The 19,004-nt window shown below is 38.9% G+C and overlaps 2 protein-coding genes across 12 annotated transcripts in view; both read left to right on the top strand.

The window, feature by feature from the left end:
- mef2aa (myocyte enhancer factor 2aa) overlaps positions 1-11,060 on the top strand; it is a 75,731-nt gene extending 64,671 nt beyond the window's left edge. For 3 of the 11 annotated variants that reach the window (XM_079465888.1, XM_079465880.1, XM_079465886.1), the window contains 5 exons: positions 2,979-3,166; positions 5,064-5,087; positions 6,332-6,449; positions 6,604-6,727; positions 7,382-11,060. In XM_079465888.1, the coding sequence (XP_079322014.1) occupies positions 2,979-3,166; positions 5,064-5,087; positions 6,332-6,449; positions 6,604-6,727; positions 7,382-7,727 (800 nt within the window). In that variant the 3' untranslated portion in view covers positions 7,728-11,060. The remainder of the gene's footprint in view (positions 1-2,978; positions 3,167-5,063; positions 5,088-6,331; positions 6,450-6,603; positions 6,728-7,381) is intronic. The other 8 variants (XM_079465884.1, XM_079465890.1, XM_079465889.1 and 5 more) reach the window with 3 other exon arrangements.
- Positions 11,061-12,016: 956 nt separating this feature from the next.
- mctp2a (multiple C2 domains, transmembrane 2a) overlaps positions 12,017-19,004 on the top strand; it is a 38,962-nt gene continuing 31,974 nt past the window's right edge. Inside the window, exons 1-4 of the mRNA XM_079465486.1 lie at positions 12,017-12,111; positions 13,534-14,189; positions 15,558-15,617; positions 15,960-16,071. Of these exons, the coding sequence (XP_079321612.1) occupies positions 13,560-14,189; positions 15,558-15,617; positions 15,960-16,071 (802 nt within the window). The 5' untranslated portion in view covers positions 12,017-12,111; positions 13,534-13,559. The remainder of the gene's footprint in view (positions 12,112-13,533; positions 14,190-15,557; positions 15,618-15,959; positions 16,072-19,004) is intronic.

The following is a 19,004-nucleotide window of genomic DNA, read 5'->3' as shown; positions in this document are numbered from 1 at the left end:
AGTAAGATGCAGATGTTCTTTTGGCTGTTTAGCACCTTCTGAGTTAAAAACAAAGCATTGTTGGAAGGGGCTTGGAGTTGTCTCTCTACATAGCTTCCGTCATCAATACTGAAGAATTATACGCTGTTGAGGAGCAATTACAAGCCTGATTGCGTATCAGAAGAATGCTTCTCCAAAGAGCGTTTACGTGCCAGTTTCTTCACCGCATCTTTGGGTCCCTCCATCCCCATCCAGATCTCCAAATAGCGTCTACTTGTTCCCATTCTTGGTAGAGGCATTATAAATTATATTTATTTTTTGTACAAAAGGGCTCCAAGTTAAATATGAATTGGATTTTCTTGGCACTGCCAGTTGGAACTCTTTTCCCAGCTCACGTTGTTCCTGCGCATGGTTTCCGGAGCCAAAACAATATGGCTGCACCCGTTAAAGAGGTGCTGTTCAGCCTCATTAATTAAGACTATAATTAGAATTTGGACTCTGTTCTTCTTAATCTATTAGAGAGGCGAAGCTTTGATTCTGAAATTCATTAGTCTTTCCTCATTCATGCATACTTTTTCCTTTCGAAGACACTGTGCCTCTTAAGGTAATGATGACTTAATAACCGTTAGGACTCGTCTGGTGCTTCATGTCAAAACAGCCTTTCTTTGAAAGAAAACTAAGTATTTGTTTTGTAAAAGCAGACTGTTATGTAACCATGCTCACAAGGGATCGTGCATTACTCGGGGCTGAGTAAGAGATTTAGTTTAATAAAGTAAACTACATTGTATCACTCGTCTGTATTTTTTTAAAAGCTTAGGTATTCTGACACATAGCGTACTCTGTTGAGTGTAAGAAGATTTAAGACGTGTTCTTTTAGAAGCGAGAGGGTTGCAGGCACCGGTAACAACCCAGAACTCGAGATGTCTCAGTAGGGCCTCTTACACAGTTTGTTACAGAACATCCTTTTCAGGAGTATTTCAGTGTAATGATATCATACTTCCTCCTTTCAAACATCATTACAGTAATGTACTGCTGACCATGTTGTCCTCCTACTTGCTTACATTGATGATATATTACCTGTTAATTAAGTCAGAAGCTTGGACACAACTTCTTAACTATTACACATTTAAAAATATCATAGATTGACGTTTGGGCATTGTCTAGAAAGCAATTTTTTTTTTAAGATTCTTCAAAGCAAAATACATAATGTACATATCCGTTAAAAAACTTTTAAAGGAGCAATGTGGAGATTTAAGCGACATCTGGTGGGGAGAATTGCGAAATGCAACCAATGTCTCACTCCACCGCTCGCCCCTCCCTATTGAAACACTACAGAGGCTGACACAGAAGTAAGATGTCATCACGTTTTAGCCTCTGTAAATGCTTTTTTGTGTAAGGTCTTTGAACACCTCTGAAAACTATATTGCATTCCTGTCAATGGATACTCTTAAATATTACAATGTGGAAGTTGCAAATGTTGAAGACGTGTCCTGGTGGGCAAAGCGCTTGTTCTGACAAATTGCATGGTGGTGCTTGTGTGTTGCCGTTTGAATCTCGCTTGGATCACTTCCCAAACCTGCTCCTCCTGTTTACCATCTACAGTAGTCTCACACTATCTTTGTCCATAAAAATGTCTCAAAGCAAAATAACAAAAGCGAATTTCCCTCGATTATTAGACCCTCTGAGCATTGTGCATATGTTTTCCTTTCTCACCAGAGGCGAGTATAAGTCGAGACACAGTAAGTGTAGGGCTGTGCTCTATGTCTGTCTGATGATGGCCTTCTCTCTCTTGCTGTCCCACAGCAAGCCCCCACAGGAAATGAGCGCTGGGTGGGGGGGGAGAAAAAGCCTCATGACTAACATTTAATGAAGCTGCTATTACAGAGAAAACACACTGAAATGACATAGCACTTTTCCGTATGTGTGGTTACGAGCAAATAGAAATAAAATGGGCATAGAGGAGTTTATAGGCTTTTTAAGGTTGTTTAGTTGGGCTGAGACTTTTCTTCATACGGACGAAAGAAAACATTCAAATGGAGCTCAAGAGTGATTGTGTTTTGGGGTTTGAACGCCGGCCAATTGTAATTCCTGTGTTTGTCTTTAGAGGTTACACATTGTGTGGGTAAATGACCCGTGATTGTTAGAGAATATTTCAGACGGTTGTGCGAAGGAACTTGCTAACAATGTGAGCCAGCAGATGGTAGAAAGACATCGTTGTAATGCGCTGACATTCACGTGAAACCAGAGACCCACAGTATATATAGTACACGGGTGCGAGGTCAGTCAGGTGCAGTCTTGATGGATTAGTCTGTTCTCTCTCACGTGATGACTTCATCCTCACAGAGATTTTCAGTATTTGTTGATGTTCCGCAGACTGACGTTCTGACGTCTGGTATAATACATTGTGCCCTTTGCTGTGCCTTTTTAGGGCATTGTAGCACTTGCTAACATGCTGATTTGATCGTGTTTGCTCTTAATTGAGCAGTTGAAAATAAAAGTAGCTTTAGTTTCAACAATAAATTCAGTTTAGAACTAGAAATGGCAAAAAGTACACCAGATGTAAACATGCCATCGACAACACACCAAAGTTTTTAGATTTCTTCTCCAAAATGGAAGTTTAATTGCTTTTTATTGCAGCGAATGGCTGCACTCAGTTGTAATGACTTTAGCCATTCACTTTTTAAAGAGCTTAAGTCACACTACATTTGTTAAACTGAATTGCTTTCCTCATCCTGGGACGCTTTGACACCATTGTACACCAACACAACCAAAGGCTCATCAATTTTAAAATTTATGTTTTATTTTCGTAAATGTGCAGGATAATTACCAGGGTCTTATTAGAACTTTCCCAGAGGGTTGGGAACACTTAACGTTGCGTGCTATGAGATGCTACGACTGCAGCTGGGAAATGGCATGTCATCAAATCGACTGATGGCTGTTGGGGATTGGTCGATTAGAGCGCAATCCCATGATGCTTTCTGCCTGTATGTGTGTCCCAGCAGGAAATGGCTTCGTTAACCCGAGGGGCTCGCCGGGGCTTCTGGGTACACCCAGCGGGAACGGACTGGGTAAAGTCATGCCTGCGAAGTCACCACCACCACCGGGGGGCAACATGGGCCTCGGAAGCCGCAAGCCAGACTTGAGAGTTGTCATTCCCCCATCCAGCAAGGGCATGATGCCTCCCCTGGTGAGTATGAAAGAATCTTTCCGAGACACTTCCACATACACTCTCGATGTCTTTAGAGTTGAGCACTGAGTTGCTCTGAATCGACTTAATATATATTTTGTCATATTAATGTAAGGTCTGGCTCCTCGTTTACCACTGCTACAGATAAATAAACCTTAAAAACTGTAATCGCTGACAATGAAATGAAATGAAATGAAAGTCTCAATAAGAATACCAGTGAAACCAAATATCTCAGGTACCTTCATTCGTTCTATTATTCATATAGAAATTAGACGGCCTCTAAAATTATTATAATTAAGGTGCAGAGAGCTCTGGCCACATTCTGCACCTAAGGCTACAACCGGCTGCCAGCCTCATAAATCACTAAAGTATAAAACGGGAAGCAGAAAAAGAATATTATTATTATACTTTGAAAATGGTCAATAATCTGTTCGTATCAACAGAAGAAGCCTCTCTCACAGCATGGCTCGAGTCTTGTTTATTATATAGCATCGTGGGTTACATGGGGTTCTCTCAACTCAGCATAAATATATCGTATGTAAGCATGTGTGTGTATGGAATAGCATTCGTGCATCTGGAAGTGGTACAGTCATGAATCAAAACAAATCCGCATGCCAAGCTAGTGGTATCTGTAGTCACTAGAAAGAGGCCCAGAGGATTATTCATTTGTGTATATTTGCGTATACAGCCAGCGTCCTTTCTGTGTGTGTGCGCATGTGAATGAACCGCGTCAGACAGACAGACTAAAGCAGGGCCTGTTAATGTGCCTGCAGACAGGCTGTCATTAGAACATAATGGTATTAAATTAATCACATCGCAGTGTGACAGAGTTGGGATGAAGGCTTAATCAGAAGCCCAGAGTGTGAGCCAGATAATATCTTGTCGCCCTTGTCGTGTCTCCCCACTGTTATTGATTGAGTGCTGGTATTAAGACAGCACTGGCCCGGCACCACTGACAAGAGAAGTTCTTATCTTCAGTACTGTACAACTCTGTCAGCTGAACAAAATAATACGATAAGAGGTGATCATTTAAGACCCTTAAAATCGTTGCGTTGTATTAAAGGGAGAAAAATACTACGGGGGATTAGATGTGTGCCAAAAGCATTAAATGTAACTTTTGAAGTATTGACCAAAGAAATTAATTGAGAGACAATTAAAACACTTTAAAACAGAAAAACATGACCTGAAAACCAAAACTAGACTTTTTTAGTATTTAAATGAACAGCATAATTTCGCTGCCAGGGTTTTCAATTGCTATTATAGAATAAATCATTTGTGTCGGGGGAAAGATTTGCATTTGAGAAGATTATTTAGTCGTGTTGTAGGTTTACAGTAATACCATTATCCCAAACTGCTATATTTCCCACCTCTTATTTAGCACAGTGTTCACTGTCCTTCTCATGTAAAAAAATTAAAGCAAGAAGATTCTGTCATTGAACGCAAAATGATTAATGGGGCTATCGGACATGTAAGCTCATGTCTGGATCAGTCTTTGAGGTGAAGGGTTAAGTACATCTTAACTGCGAGGCCAAGCTGCTCAATGATTTCTTTGCCCATGGTTTTATAAAACACAATTACTCTCATCTATTTTCCCTTTAGTCTTACATTTACCTAATTGCTACATGTCAGACAAACCACATGGCCATGAGGAATGAAAACGTTGCTCATTTAGTGGCTTCGAATTTGACTTTTCATTTGAATTGGACTCGCAATTTGAATTTCCAGTTTCATAGCAAGTAACCTGAGGCAGCGTTCGTTTCACGCTTCACTCTCTAAATTTGAATAAGTTAGTTTAAATGCACGTCCTGGTGAGAACGGTGGCCTGACCCTACTGAGCCTAGGTGTGCCACCTGGGCCTGTACTGACACCCTCATCTACTCTTTTCTGTTGGAAGCAGTCTGAGGAGGAGGAGATGGAGTTGGTGAGTTTTGCTAACTGCCTTGGAAAGGCAATGACTGCAAGCTTCATGGTTGGTTTGAAAACCACATGGCATTAACTGACAAAGTCGCACTAAGTTCACTGCTTGAGCTAAAGATCAACTAAACCCAACTGGATGAACTCATGAGCAAACTGTTGTGTGTGACTCACAGTGCATGTCCCCAATCCTTTAGGTTCATAGGAGCCACTGTGTGTTCATACATGTGTGTGTTTTTTTGAGTGTTGTGTGGAGTATTAAGAGTGCTTTGTGTGAATTTGGAAGAGGATGACAGAATTAAACACAATCTAAGCAGCATTTTAAGAAACAAAATCCAAATAAAACATTTGCGCTGTCCAGAAATGTGACAGTGTGAGTCTTTTCTAAAGTATTTTCCTCTGTCATGTTTCTCATTTGGCCTGTACAGTGATTACTTTACTTGTGATGTGACGTCATTGAGATAGAGTTGAGTCCAGAATGATATCATTGGACGAGGAGAGCAGCCAACTACAGTTGGGGAGAATGTTTTCACTAGCTTAAGGAATTTCAAGCAATGTGAATGCATCAGGCAATGTTGCAACTTCAGGGAGAAACTAGTACTTAAAAATGACCCACTGATTTCAACATAAATAAACGACAAACAACAAATAAAAGAGAACAAATAGAGAATGATGTCTGAATTGGTGGATATGTTTATGAATGAACACGTCTTTCATAAGAAGAAACTAAAACAATCTTCCTCTCAAACTCGGTTTCTAAACTTCTTGTCAGATTGTTGTGGTTTTGAGCACTGCATGTGTACCCATTTGAGGTGATTACACAGTAATTACACTGCATGTTAATTTACTGTATTTCATTGAATCAGATTTTGGGACCTAGTGTAAAAAAACTCAAAATTTGTATAAGATTTAATTGTTTACATTTTTGTGTGGATTTGCTTATATTCACATGTAAAAAAAAAACGTGTGTAATGTTAAACAAAATAGCAGTGACCATATACATATGTGTCAGATAAGCATCCTAAAATCTGCTGGTTTGGGAGCTTTAAAATGAAATGTCTAGCTGAACGCAAACTACAAAGCACAAGAAAATTAATTCTTTAGTGAATCTACAGCGCCCCTTATTGGTAAACAATGATATTTACCACACAATTTCCTGATCCAAATACTTGCCGTGGTTGGGTAGAGTGTGCATGTCTGTGATGGGATTTCTGTCTCATTAAATTTTTGTAAATTTGCTCCTGTGTACAGAACACTCAGCGGATAAGCAGCTCCCAGTCTCTGGCCACACCGGTGGTCTCTGTTACCACCCCCAGTCTGCCATCACAAGGCCTGGTCTACTCTGGCATGCCCACTGCCTACAATTCTGGTGAGCCTGAAAATGCCATTAATTTTCTAGTAATTAAAAGGATGACACTACAGAAGACACCTACACCCATAACGAATATACAACACTGCTGTAGAATGTGTTTGTATGATTCATAAACAGTGTTGTTGATTGATGTTGTGTTGTTTGGTGTTAGAATACTCCCTGAGCAGCGTTGAGCTCTCATCTCTGCAAGGCTTTGGCTCTCCAGGGCTCTCTATAGGCTCAATGTCGGCATGGCAACAGCATCAACTGGGCCAGGCAGCTCTCAGCTCGCTGGTGTGAGTAACATAGATGTTCAGCCGCACACAAGCACGCATTCGCACATAGTTTACAAGAAACACTAATTTGTTCAGACACGAGGTAAAATGCATTTTTTCCTTGAGATTTCAAAATAAAAATCATTTATAAATGAATAAATAACTACAGTGTTTCTGTAGCTTAACTGATTTAGCAATTATTCTTCATTTATGTTGTGTGGTAAATTGTGACCTGGGTACGTTTTATTTTTTGTGAGCGTATTGAGCCAGATCTTTGTATTCAATTACTGTAACTTAAACATATGTCTGTATAACTTATAAATGTCAGCCTTCACTTCACTAGCACAGTTAATGACTCACAGGCAAGCATATTGATTCTATAAAAAGATTATTAGAGGTCTTGTCTCCACAGCCCGCAAACAAAAGGTTTTATTTAAACGCAATACTTGGCCATCATTCTGTCGTGTTCTGTCGGGCATGCTCTAATTACATACCACCCTCTAAAATGATTCAGGCACTGTTTTTGCTCCAAGTACCATTAAGTAAACAGATGGAGGGTGGGATATTATTAATCTTGCTGTGTTAGCCTATGTTAAGCGTCTCATACTGTAGTAACCGTTGAATTACAGCCTACAAATATTACTCATTTATAAATAATATTCTCTTTCAATTCAGAGGTGGCGGTCACTTACCTCAGGGCTCCAATCTCTCCATCAACACCAGTCACAACATCAACATTAAATCGGAGCCCATTTCACCTCCACGCGAGCGCGTCACCCCGTCCGGCTTTGCGCACCAGCAACCACAACAACAGCAGCCTCCCTCCGGGCGTCTGGACATGGGCCGCTCACCCGTCGACAGCCTCAGCTCCTCCTGCTCCTCGTACGACGGAAGCGACCGAGAAGATCACCGACCCGACTTCCACTCTCCGCACGGCCTGGGGCGACCCCCCGCCGGCGGGGCCGAAGAGAGGGAGAGCCCCACGGTCAAGCGCATGCGCATGGACACCTGGGTGACATAAAGCTGTGTGGAGCTGACCGCCAGTCAGTCACAAGCAGGGCTGGGCAGGGGAAAGGGAGAGAGGCGAGACAGCAGGGAGGGTCATTATTGTTATTATTCTATTATTATTATTTAACGTCATTTCACTTTTTTGTATGTAGGTGGATGGTGTTTGAAGATGTCCTTACATATCGAAATTAAGCAACTTAGTGGAGAAAGAAAAGTCAAGCATTCAGAATAAACGGTGTACTCAAAACAGGTGTTTTCAGGTACTTGCAAATTGGATTGTTTGAGAGTCCAAGACAAGAGATTATTGTAGTCACTGGTGCAGTTTGACACTTGTAGCTGTTTTTTCGCTGTTGAATTTGCAAATTTCAAACAATCAAAGAAAGTTTAGGGCCGGCTTTCTGTCTAAAGGTTGTTGTCTGCTGGGCTCATGTATTAAACAATCTGAATCTGCACTTGCCCTTATGTCACTTATGAATTTATTTAAAGGTTCATTTTAAATAAATGTTTAAATGCATTTTGAAAGAAAGTCGATCGATAATTATAAGGGAGAGCTTGTATCTAAATTGAGATCACGTACCGCCTCAAGCAAGACATTAAATTATATGTAAAATAACTTATCTAACTTTACCATACACATTTTATTAAATTGCTAAATTTTAAATATATTAGTGACAAACTGTTTTTGGAAGTTTAAGGTAGCCCAGTGGACGATAGACTAGAGTTATTCAATATAAATGCAGCTCCGACAACTCAATGGTAACGCAAGCCAAAGTCTCTTTGTCATTTTGTTGTACTGTAGGTTGGAAATTTTCAGCATTTCTCTTTCAATATTTGTTTCATATATTATTTCTGTCATAGTGTGCATTGTTACAAATGTTGGAGAAACGATAAACATGCAAAGCAGATCTTGAAACAATATCTAAAGCCATGAACACTTGCTGTTCTGTTTGTAAATTAAAGATTTGAGCCAAACCTTTTCTTTTGTTATGTATATAGCAACTTTAATATATATCACTTTCGGTGTAAGTACGTATGTATTGTATCTTCACCAGATTTAAGAAAAAAAGTATATTTTTGTGGATTACTGCCAAGTTTACAAGGCGAGATCCTTATTAAGTAGAGTATTCACTGGTTAATATTTACTATTTTGTTAACTATACTGTACTTTCTTCAAATCAGACTATTGTTGGTAATATTCCAAATGTTTTTTTTTCTGTTGTGTTTTTTAGTTTGTTGAGAAGGTTGTTTCGGGGTCGTTTACCCTTTAACGGTGGTGAATGTCTGTCCATAAGAAATTGTAACAAAAGAGCTGTTTTAGTTAAGCTCGACCATCCTTTTTGGTTTCGTTTTGTAAAACGATAATCGCCATGCTAAGAAAAAAATTGTTGCTTTTCCTACAACTGTTTTGTGAGGGATTAACCTGCAGCTGCTGAATACACTGCCTACTTTAAAACTCATTGTAGTTTAGATGCACTATTCGGTCATCTCCACTCAAAGAAACAATCCCACAGTTTGTATAAAAAGTCATCCCTCTTCGAATGCACATGTGCTCTCATATTGTAAATACCATAAGTAACCCCAGTACAAACATGCATACTATGTACAGAACATTTTGCCACATATTTTGTGAATTGGTTCATCTACAGATTTCCTAATGTAAGACACCTTGTAATTCATCAGTCGCAATGCTCTGTATTGCTGGACAAAAGGGGGCACTGTAGCTCTCCTCTCTCTGCTGTTGCTGTTTCGCTCTGTGTGCATATCCCTCCAACGCCAGGCTTTTCATATATGACTGTTTGTTTGTGCAGCACAAATGTCTGGTATAAGTGGCCTCCAGTTTGCATCACACCTCACTGCCCCTCTGGTGGGATTCAGCAGCTAAAAATGGAAATGCTAGAAATTTTAAACAGACTTCACTCAAGATTGCACAAAAGTTTGTACGTTTAAGTTTGCCATTGGATAAAAGGATGCTTTCCTCTTTAGATTTGTTATGTATTTGGATCACTTTTAGATACCTCCCTGTCCTTTTGAGCACCATAGCAACTGGCAATAAGCTGATATTAATCTATGCAGTCCCCGACCCACACATAGCCAGGAACACAAAGCATTCACATTGAAAGAAATGATGGAAAAAGCATCTTACAGTATCACATGCCCATTTGTCATGAATCATGAATAAAGTGCTCTTTATTGAGCAGTTGAGAAAATGACTGTTAACCCTTTGTCCCTAAGTGCTTGCGTATTGAGGTTACATGTAAAGGCACACTAAATATGAAAACAAGAGCCATGCAGTCACTGCTTTAGGTATAGCTTTAGAATAAACCTCAGATGTACAAGCTTTGTTGTCTCAGCTGAATTGAACAACTTGTAAACCCATTAGAAAGTTTTAAGATAGCCGTTAAAATCAAGTTGTTCACAATCAAAGCTTTTCAGGGTAGACAAGCAATAATGCCAGCTCAGTGCTATAACAGCACTGCGGATGAAGAAACCTGCAGTTTTTTTACACTGCAATGCACACACATTCACTCAACATTAGTGCTTGATTAGGATTCAGGGAATTTTTAGAGTTTCTCCACTACATGCACAATTAGAGCCTTGTTCCAAAGAGTTGCTGGTGTTCAAAATCCAATGTATAGCTCATCACATCTTAAATTCATCCAAACAAGCCTCACATCTGTGGATGAAGTGTAAAGCTTTGTCCACGAGTCCCTATACAAATGCACCGATTAAATACATAAGAATCTAAAGGGAGGAGCTGTTCCTATGGTGCAGAGTGCTGTGTGTGAAACTGTTGAATGTGAAAGGAAGGGATAAAGAGAAAACAACAATTGTGTTGCGTGCTTTCTTCACTTTGCTGTGCAAGAGTAAACTGCTTTGCTTATGGTTTTTCTAAATCAGAATGATGTATTTGGTAGTTGTTTGTAGTTAATAGTTCACTTCAAGAAGCTGTTTGCGGTTTGATCGCTTGAACCGTTTGGCGGCACAAGCTGGACTTTGTTGCCATAAATGAAACGAGATGTTTCAAAAAGAAAAAAAAGAGAGAAACCTTTAAGTTAATCTACATTATATTTCCCTTGAATGTGTTGTTTTATCTTCAGAAAAATATTCTAGTGATCTTTTTATTGAATGACTTAAGATATTATGCTAGAGATTGTTGTACAAATTTGTATTCTGCATTCACTAAAGTACAGTAAAGATATTGGCTTTTATTGTGTAACATAGGTTCTCTCGCTTCTTCTGTGCTAACTGAAGTGAACAGTTCTCTGAATTTGAGTAGATTTTGTCCACATGTGAAGTCCCAAATATTAGAATCTGTCCGCTTTATTAAAAACCTTATTGTACCCTCAAATACTCCCTCTATGTGCCTTCATACTGCATCCCTGACAACCACACAATCAATGCACATTAAATAACTGAGTGTAGATGTTGGATTTTTTTCACAGACCTGCCATAGTTTAGTGGTTTCATAAAGCTATGAGAGATCCAATTTTAAGTTCCATTCAAATTTATCACAGAAACATTACATGCACAAGTATCACTTTATTCCCATAAACCTACATTGTTACTCAACAGTAGAGAGCCTCAAGATGACCTGATGTGACCCTGCCTGTCATTATTTTTGATGATATATTGTTGTCTACATAAAGTCATCCGACATAACCTAATGTAAAGAACATTTGGGAAAAAAAGATTGAAACCATTATGTTAACTCATTACTTTACCCTAGTTTTCACAGGCACGGTCACTAATATTATTTTAAATTAATTTGAATAGCTTTAACTAAGAGAGACTGCATCATTTAAAACAAATGTATGTTTGTTATAAAAATTCATACAGTACGTAAAGTTATTTATTGGGTAGAAATGATATTTGCTTTATATATGCGCAATATGTAATGGTGCCACTAGGGAGCACTAACTTCGCATGTAGTAGTTTAAATTCGCACACAGCATTTGTGTTGTCAGGCCCATACAGCCTGAGATAAAAACAAATAATTTTCTGTTTGTACATTACTGAGGTTCTTATCATATTAATATATTAATAATAATGTCCTTATATTTTATTGCTTTAATACCTCTCAGGCAGCCTACCAACTGTAAAGCATTAAATCCTGCGTTTTGTAACTACACAGTCATTTGGATAAAAGCGTTTGCTAAATGTAAGTCTATCAGTATCATTTAGCTACGTTTCAACTATTAATCACCAAAAATCACGTAAACCCTAAAGTGCACAGACGCAAACTACCGAAACTCTTTAAAGTAGCAGGCTGATCATCTTTACCCCGCCCTGCAAACCGGTCAAGGCAGAAAGATTCCTACAAGCGCGAGCCACTGACACCTCACAGGTGACATATGCCTTTCACATGAGAACACGTCAAGTCACTTGTTTGGGAAAAGGTAAGCCTTTATTTTCTGACACTTTACTTTAGTAAAACACTGCTACAAATAAAGAGTATGGTTCCAAAATGATTATTTTGTTTTAAAATCATGTTTTATTATGTTAAGGTGGTTTTATTGTGTTAGTTAGCTGTATTTGTTTAGTTATTACGGCTTAAATAAAAACAAACCAACTGACGTTTGAATTGGAATGCACAACAAAAAACAAATTTGGTCATTTTGGAACCAAACTCTGTAAATATTGTTACTCTATAAGTGTAGCTAATTATTCATATACGACCACCTCCAGGCAGTAAAAGCGGGTTTGTTTTACATGACAGTGCTGGCTTACATAGTTTGTATTAACCATTACATTTCAGGTCTCTCGCTGTCCATTTTTTCTCACAAATAACTAATAATTGTTTTTTATTTAAATGAACCATGGTTTTACTACAGTAACCTTTTTACCATGGTATATGTACCATATAAAAGTATATTGACCACAAATGTACCATTGTCCCACAACAAGAACCATAGTTTAACCACAAAATTTGCCGTGAAACTGTGGTAATACATTGCAAACGAATCAGTCCTCCAAAAACATAACTGTATTAATACCATGGTTCATTTTGAACATTTTTCTAAAAGTTGCAGGTGGTCAAACTAATACGAAGCAGCAATGTTGCTTTATCTGTTGTTTGTGGTTAATAATAGTGGATCGACTCTGTTAAAGTGAATAAGTGGGAAACATGACATCAGAAATAAATAGTTAGTTTGAGCTGCCAAAATAGATATCAACACAAGGAACCCGTCCAACACACCTCCTTGAGCAATGCTCGTAGTCTGTGTTGTTTCATTTTGTTTCTTTACAACTTTGTTTAATGGCACTGCATGGTGTAACAATGTGGAAGGAAATGAAACGTTCTCATAAAAGTGTTTATACTTACAGTATAATAATGCTTATTTATTCATTACGTTAGACTTTTGTTTTTCAAGTTAGTTAACTTAATTCACATCACATTTTGAAAGAAATATCACAGTTATACCACCAAGGCAACACTGGTCTCAAACTTGTTAACATAGTCAACACTTTTTTCTGCATACTTTGCATGTGTCCTCTATGCATGCGTGCATCACAATGATCTTTGTTCCTCCTAATCCGTAAGCAAGAGAAATGAATTATATATCACAAATGACATACCACATGTTTATGCTACGATCTTGGCTGTAGATTAGCATTTTTCTAGCATGTTCTCATATCAAGTACTTACAGTATAAACAACATGCAACAGTGACTGTTGTCAGACTGCTTTCATTTAACATAGCAGGAAATCCCAAAAATGCTTGACAACTGATTTTAAAGGCTAAAAATGCCTTGTCATGTTGTTTAATGTAGAACAGAGTTAATCTGCTATTGTCTGACAGTAATTGTTTACATTTCAGCGGAATAAGTCTCTTCTGCAGTCATAATGGAGCAGAAGAAGGGAATCTGGCCCAACTTGCGAGAGAAAGCCAGGTTAAATATGAATATTGGAAAAAGAAGGAAAAATAAAAAGACACCTCTGAAATACAGGAGGAGCATTTCTGTACCAGACCTCAGGGTTCGGCCGCAGGAGATGTTGACTTTGGATGAGTCCCAGCTACGTGATCAAGACACCGTCTTTGGAAACCGCGTGGTTCCAGGTGATCATGATGAATCTGGGAGTGAAACCTCCAGTCTTTGTTTTTCCGACCATGTGCCGTACTCGTGCAGCCCAGCATTATCAGACAGATCGATTCCTGTGGACTTCCCAGTATCAATGGAGAGCTCAGCTGATAAAAAGTCAGAGCGGCCAAGAACCACTTTGTGGTATGTGAGTGATTCGGATACAGACAGGGCATCACCTGCTCTGAGACTCAAAGACCCATTGGATAAAGTGACTTCGGCCCTCATTAGAGCCGGTGCAGGCAGACAAACACCTTCGGGGAATGAAATGTCAGCACTGGCCACTACAGAGTCACCCAGCACTGGTGAGGAGCAAATGTATTGTCCCGCTGAGCAAGAGCTGAAGTCTCCGTCAGAAATGTTCGTCATAGGGTCTGCTGAGGACATGACATATGTGAGTTATCTCAAAGTTACTCATTTATTCTGTAGTCATAATTACACCTGTGCTGAAGCAGTTATGTTTGAATATAACATGGTGTAAAAAGTTTGGTAATGACAAGGTCAAAAGTCATAATATCTGTATTAGGTTAAAGTGTACACAAGATCAAAAAATGTACATCTCAAAAAGTGCACAAGTACACTAGCATAATGTACTCAATTTGCCACTTTGTATACTAAAAGCATAGCTTTTTTGTACTTCATGTCCACTGTGTCTTAAAATACCACAATTGAGGACACTTATATCTGGTTAGGTTTACATTAAGAAGTACTATTTTTTGTACATTAAGTACAAAATGACTGCATGGAAATAGAGTAACTGTAGTTCACCCAAATATGAAAATTCTGGCATTATTTACTCAGCCTCAAGTTGTTTCAAACCTGTATACATTTTATTGTTCCACTGAACATAAAAGATATTTCTAAGAATCTTTGTAACTGAACAATTCTGGGGCACCATTGACTTCCATAGCAGGAAACAAAACTAATGTACTATGGCAGTCAAACGTGCCTCAGAACGGTTTGGTTTTCTACATTATTCTAAATATCTTCTTTTGAGCTCAGCAGAACAAAGAAACATATACAGATTTGAAACAACTTGAGGCTGAGTAAATGATGACAGAATTTTCTTTTTGAGTGAACTTTTCCTTCAAGTTGGAAAAATGAATGAGGCATTTATATAGCTCTTTATTGTGTGTTGCTGTGCACCCAAAGCTCTTCACAATCATATGAGGGGGTCTCTCCTCAACCACCACCAGTGTGCAGCATTCATCTGGGTGATCATGCGAAGGCAGCCGCAATACAAAGGCGCCAGGGCACTCACCACACACAAGCTATAGGTGGAGATGAGATACAGTATATTGTCCTCATCACTAAAATGGGGCATTAGGACCCATACGGACCACAGGGAGAGCAACCCCTACTGGTCTCACTAACACCTCATCCAGCAGCTTCCTAGTTTACCTAATCCAGGTACTGACCACGCTCTACCCTGCTTAGCTTCAGTGGGCAACCACTCTTCGGCTACATCGTGATATGGCTGCTGGCTATAAAATGAAAAATGAAATACTTACATAATTTAAACTGTTGACAAAGCTGTGAGTAGTTTTTGGGTCTCGCACAACACTTCTGTTAACGGAAGCCGAATGGACACAGTTATTGAACAATTGTTAAGCACCCAAAATGTGCGACCGACAATAAGAAACATTACTTTGACAAAAAGACATTACACTGCCCTCACGTTTATTTACCTACCTTTGTAGCAGACTCCAACTGATGTTGAAGTTTTTTCATTCAAGACTATTCAATCTTTTTGTTTACTCAGGACATTCAAAATGAATCCAGTGACTTTGATGTTTTCTCATCAGAACAAGATGAGCAGAAAGTGAGTTTATACGTTTTTTCCTTTCGTGGAGTAGTTTTTCCTCTTATACTGTATCAGATTCTGTCACTCATGTTCTGTCCTGAATACTGTTAAATTCACCGCTGATTATGGATCGTTTCAAACGTGCTGGCCCAAAGTTAACTTCCGGTTCTGTGTTTGGTCAAAACATAACAATTTGTTGATTTCTAATAATATTTTATTGTGTATCAGTTGTACTAGATGAATTTAAAACTACTCAACAGTTATTGCTCTACCGGAAGTTAACTTTGAGCCGCATAACGTTTATGTGGTAGCCACTGAAACAGTGAGTAAGCTTTTAATTCCGTGTACTCTGCTTTACAGAACTCAGCAGGATTGAGTGACAGCCAGATTTTTCAGACACAGCAGAAGGTCCAGTATCTGCTCACTATCAACCTGAGGGACGGCAGGAATCTGGTCATTAGAGACCGCTCAGGTATTGGCAAAGACTAATGAAGATGACATATTACATGCGTTTCTTCAATTGAGTGTTTCTGTAATAAAAATCAACGAGTCATGGTATTAGTAGATTGAATCCTATGGTTTAACAAACACTTGATTCAGCGATACTCTGTATGGCCTTTCTCACTCTCACAAACTTACCTGGTCTTACTCTACAAGTAGCAGGATGCTGGTTTCTGTCCTGTTTCTTTATCGTTGATCTCAGGTTATCACTGATCTGTTTGTGGGGGCATGTCTGGATTTTTTTCATTCCCTTACCCATTCTACCACATTCAGATTGGCTGAATGACAAACCTTTCTGTAGAACCTGGTCAGGTGAGGCAGTATTTTTTTCTTGAAAGTTTAGAGTCTATCTGGAAGAAAATCAAATGTGTGAGCTTTTCTGACTACCAGTAAATGGAGTCTGTGGAGTCTTCCTCAATTCTTGTTGAACCTGTAAATGATCAATTGAATGACTCTGATGCCTGGCAGTAATTTCCATGCGTGTTTTAATTTAATGTGACAAGAAACACCAATGGTAGTGGTGTAAATGATTACCAAAGAAACTATTACTAAATTAACTGGAATAGTACATCGCTATAGACAGGCAAGTTGTTGTTGACTGAATATACATTTAAATTTCTTCATTTTGTAGTTGTTTTTTAGCACTGTAGTACATTCTTTTTGCAAGTCTTGGTGAGAGGCTGTGATCATCTGTAGTGTTATGTGACCATGCAGAGCTGTTAATTTCTTTAACCAGCAGGTATGAATCATATCAGGGCCTGGTGATGTCCTGTTGTTAATGTGTGGAAGCTTTTCTTAGACATCTGCTATTGTGATAGTCACTGGTTTAAGCTCTTTGACATCGACGTGATCTGCTTTTGGGTCCACTGTTATAACATGGTTTCTAGAACACTTGATTCTGATAGGCCGGTTGAGGCATTCCGAGGTAGAATATTTCCTGATAATATTCAGGTTTAACCTGGTAATGCCATGTGCCATCCGTTGTCCTGGTTTTGAAATAGATTACATATTTGAAATAAAACCAAGATAAAATTAAAAAAAGAATTAAAGCTCAATCTTTTGAAGACCTTCTTGCGACACCTTTGTTTGGGGCCTGTATGAATGTACCACAGCAGGCGGAACTGAATTCACATGGAATTCTTCCAAGTTCCTCCAGCTTGTCTGGTCTTCCTAAATCTGCAGAATGCCGTTGGACCAGATTGTGCTTTTTTCTATCGCCTTACCTATTTCCACAATCATGTTACATTCAACAAAACCGCAAGCTATTTTTGGACGTATTGTTTGTATAAGTAAATAAAACATCATTTACTGTTCTTTTCAAATGTTGTATCCAAGTAAATTCAGGAAATAAACTTCAGTTTTATCAGGTAAGCATATACAGTAGAAACAAATGAGCTGGCCTTGTGCTTTTCCTAGTACGGTGCCAATGCAAATACTCAGAGCGAGTTGTTGTTTCCTGGACATACAGAATCCCTCGTGTCGTGTTGCGAAATAAATTAATGGGTTGTGTTTTGTGTATTATCCCTAAAGCAAGGTTTATTGAAATCTTACAGGCAAATGATATTACAGATTTTTTTTTTGTACATTTTTTCCCCGAGCGGTTCTTCAGACGTAATGCCAATGTATCTGGCAGGCATGTGCGAGCTGATTGGGTGGCTCATTGTCATGTTCAAAGTCACAGGTGTATGCCCACAGGCCATTCATTACCATCTCTACCTCATTATTTTTCATAATTAGAATATATCCAGTGATGTCCCTCACTGCCAAATCAATCTGATGAAATGTTCATGGGCAAAATAGACTGAAGTCAATCTATTGGTGGCAAAAGCAGACAGGAAATTGTGTATAGAATGCAGATTTTTTTTGTGAGTCTTTTGACATATTTAAGCCCCTCAAACCCCCAGAGAAAACTCAGATGATTGTTTCTCAATTCCTTTTAATGGATAAATATGTCTATTTTTTATGTACCTTGGCATCAGTTTATATTCATTCAAAGAATTGGAAATTGTTAACATTTTCTTTTAGATTATCTTTTATATATAATATAACTTTATATAATATAACATTTCTGTTAATATCTCATAGTGTGTGCTTAGTTCTATAGTATGAGACTTAAAACGTCTCGATTTCATTTTGGGGGAAATTGCGACATCCAGTGGCCTTTAGTAGAATTACACACAATCTCATCTCTGTTGCCTGTTTCTGAAATAAACAATAAAGTTCTGCTCTTTAACTTAAACAAATGTACTAAATAATCCTTTTTAAATATATTTAATAATTTCACTTTCACTCATATCAAAATATTTGGTAACTTCTCATGGTTCTCAGCCAGTCGCATTGTTTCTTATTCATACTGGTTGGTTCTTCACTATGTCTGACACATGTCAGCCGCCTAAATTTGCCTAACAGTTACCTCCCGGCTCGCTCCCCGACTGACGCTGATGCCCAAAAGTGGCCCGTAACATCCCCTCCCCCTTTTCGTCGTCCTCCATTTTCCTTCTGTTAATTTCCGCAGTCACCGGCGGATCTCTTCCCCTGGCTGCCGAAGCCCCTTTCCTCCTGTCAAGCTGCCTGGAGGTTTCCTTGTCAGAGGCTGGCAGGGAGGAGCCGCCTCCCGGAGATGTTCATTTGGAGAGGGGATCTGACAGATCTGACAGTCTCTCCCCACAGGGTTTTTGTCATGTGATTCCAGGCACCCTGCAGGTTCTCTAAAGCGCTTCTTTATCCAGCCATACAAATGAAGCGATGGATAATTTTTTCCTCATATTTTTTTTCCATCCTACCGGCCAATCTGCATAGCACGGCGTAGACAAAGCCGGACCCCTCTCCCTCCCTTCTCTAACAGACAGTCACAAGACAGACTTTCTAAACAGGGTTTTCTGGGTTTTTAATGCAGAAGCATTA

Source organism: Barbatula barbatula (genome assembly GCF_947034865.1).
Source record: "Barbatula barbatula genome assembly, chromosome: 10".
Classification (NCBI taxonomy): domain Eukaryota; kingdom Metazoa; phylum Chordata; class Actinopteri; order Cypriniformes; family Nemacheilidae; genus Barbatula; species Barbatula barbatula.
This window is presented reverse-complemented; position numbering and strand designations above follow the sequence as displayed.